The sequence below is a fragment of the Haliotis asinina genome, chromosome 1, assembly GCF_037392515.1.
Source record: "Haliotis asinina isolate JCU_RB_2024 chromosome 1, JCU_Hal_asi_v2, whole genome shotgun sequence".
Lineage (NCBI taxonomy): Eukaryota > Metazoa > Mollusca > Gastropoda > Lepetellida > Haliotidae > Haliotis > Haliotis asinina.
Window position 1 is genome coordinate 103,478,665 of NC_090280.1, and position 3,138 is coordinate 103,481,802.

Below are 3,138 nucleotides of genomic sequence, written 5' to 3' on the forward strand. Positions count from 1 at the left end.
CTTACTAATACAAGATTATAAGCCGTCAGCAATATGTCTCCAGGAGACATATTTAAAAGAAACTGACAACTTTGTTTTACGTCAGTACAATACTTACCATTCATTCTCTCCACCAGGGACTAAGACTACTGGTGGATCTTCTGTTCTAGTAAAGCAGGGTGTGATCCACAGCCCTGTGTTGCTTCATACCAGTCCTCAGGCTGTAGCAGTTCGGATAACTATGCACTTTGTTTTACCTTGTGCTCACTTTACATTCCTCCAACGTTGACGCTTCAGCTAGCTGATCTTCAAGCACTTTTTGATCAGCTTCCCAAACCATGCATCATAATGGGCGATTTAAATCGCCACAACACACTTTGGGACAGTGTCCACACAAACAATAAAGGTAAGTAACTTGAAGAATTTATTTCAAATAATGACTTATGCATTTATAACGATGGTTCACACACGTATTTACATCCTGGTACTGGTACATATTCTAATCTCGAATCATAATCTTGTATACATTTCTGTAGAAAATATAAACCGCACAAAGACCCAGAACTATTTTTAAATGGCACTCCCATCAAGGTTGTAAAAGAGGCCAAGTTCATGGGACTTAGTTTTGACTCTCATATGACTTTCTTTCCACATATTAAATACCTGAAGAATAAATGCTTGAAGGCGCTTGACTTGTTGAAAGTCGTGTCTTATTCAAAGTGGGGAGGAGATCAAGCTACCCTCCTTCATCTATATCGATCACTCATCAGATCCAAACTCCATCGCATATGGTGGAACCCGCATAAGCAATCTAAAACTATTGGATTCTGTCCACCACCAAGGTCTGAGACTTAGTCTTGGGTCTTTCAGAACTTCACCTGTTGACAGTCTATATGTTGAAGCCGAGGAGCCATCTCTTTCCCAACGTCGTATAAAATTAGCTTTACAATATGTTACGAATCAAATCCTGCATATAAATGTGTTTTTACTCCTCTCTATGCAGATTTGTACACCAAGAAACCTTCTCTTGTTCCACCTCTTGGCATAAGAGTCAAACCTTTCCTTTCTGTTGCAGGCATTGGACTAGATAATATAGCCCCTTTCCGCCTACTTTCTTCTCCTCCTTGGCAATTTGTGAGGCCACAAGTTGACCTGACACTTACAGCATTAAAACTAATGAATTGCAATATAAACAAGAATTTAATCAGCTAAAACGTAAATATAATACATACAAATCCTTGTTTACAGATGGATCCAATCACATAGGAATTGAAGGCTGTACTTCGGCGAGCTAGAGAGTGTTTGTACTGGCCACATATGTCAGATGAAATCAAACAGTACATTGAGATGTGTGAGTCGTGCTGCAGATATCAAGTTGGTCGACAGAAGGAAACCTTACAACCTTCTGAGATGATCAGAAAGTTGGAACTGATATCTTCACTCTTGAGAACAGAGACTATTTGATCACAGTGGATTATTTTAGTAATTTCTGGGAAATTGACTACCTGAAGGACACAAAATCTCAAACAGTAATAAAGAAGTTAAAAGCTCATTTCTCTCGTTATGGAATCCCTGACCAAGTCATCAGTGATAATGGTCCGCAGTTCAAGTCTGATGAATTCCAAAAATTCATGGTTGATTGTGACATTGAGTATATCACGTCAAGCCCGTACAACAGCAGAGCCAATGGCAAGGCGGAATCAGCAGTGAAGGCCGCTAAACGACTGCTACGTAAAGCCAACGACAGCGGTAATGACCAATATCTTGCAGTGTTAGACTACCGGAACACACCTACTCAAGGAGTGGGATCTAGTCCAGCACAACGTCTCATGAACAGGCGTTGTAAAACGCTATTACCAACAAGTGCAAACCCCCTCAAGCCTAGAACAACTGGTTGTGCAAACGAGAGACAGAAAGTGTTGGCTCAGCAAAAGAAGCAGAACTCAAATTATGACAGGCATGCGAAGGACTTGGAACCTCTGGGAGGAGATGTGGTTAAGATGAAGCCATTTTCTGTCAGCAGTAAAGTGTGGCAGAAAGGTGTGATATCCAAAAGACTGGATGAGAGGAGCTATGACGTGGAAACAGGCAGAGGGGTGGTTCGACGTAATCGTCAACATGTCAGGAAAACACCTGAGAGAACTCCAGACAGACAAGCAACGGGGTTCTTTAAACCTCCATCAGAGACAGATTCTGCAGTGAATGCTGCAGTGTCTCAACCAACACCAACACCGGTCTCAGCTCAAACACCAGTACCAGCGACACCAAAGTTGTCCAAGACAGAACAGGCTCCGTCTACACCTTGTACCATGACAACTAGGAGTGGTAGAACTTTGAGAGCGCCGAAGAAGTTCAATGACTTTACTACCTAGGTTGGATAGTATCAGGGGCTTTAAATGTTAAGTGTTGATTACAGACTTTTCAAGTTATTTTACTGTAAGGATAATTTTAAGTAAGTGGATTTGTTCCAGAGAGGCATGGACTCTTAATTTCTGCTCCACTTACAGTTTATGTTTTAACAGTTCAAGTGAGTTTGATCACGCTGAATTAGTCATATGGCAGTCTTTAATTTTACTATAACTGCACGAAGATCTATAGCAAATTTTGCTGTTCAGTGTAACCGGAGATGCTCATTCCTTCATCGCTATGTATAAGGGACATTCACTTAAAAAGGGAGGGATGTTACAATACAAGGATTTCTGCCTTATATGCATCCTCGATATCTCCAGTGTATACGTTCCGACAAGTCTCCACTATACCCTGGACGCATCTACGGCTCTGCCCGAAAAAAGTATTACCTCCCTTGGCTGGCTTTTAATCCAATCAGGTGTATACGCTGAAAAGTTGAGCGAATCAATCACAACTCACTTTCGCTTTTTAAATTATCTAACCGATTAAGCTTGGCAACGCAAACCACGCAGAGGTTCTCTGAAAGAGGTAAAAGGAGTACTTGCTTATATGTTTTTAATGTTACAGATAAATTTGTCTGTACGACTTCCCGAAAAATCTTTCGCAAACCTTCGCATTTGCGACCGCTACCTTTGTTGACACTGGCAAGCTCGGCCATAACGGCGGCCTAGCTGATTTGGCTACTGTGAGAATGCGGAGCCAGCATAGGGCGGTAATAAAATTTTCGGGCCGACCCGTAGATGCGTCCAG

At 41.7% G+C, this 3,138-nt stretch overlaps 1 protein-coding gene across 1 annotated transcript; it reads left to right on the plus strand.

Moving 5' to 3' along the window:
- The first annotated feature begins 1,610 nt into the window (after nt 1–1,610).
- On the plus strand, nt 1,611–2,351 carry LOC137277767 (uncharacterized). The gene has a single exon (XM_067809692.1). The coding sequence runs from the start codon at nt 1,611–1,613 to the stop codon at nt 2,349–2,351; it is 741 nt and encodes a 246-aa protein (XP_067665793.1).
- Nucleotides 2,352–3,138: the final 787 nt, after the last annotated feature.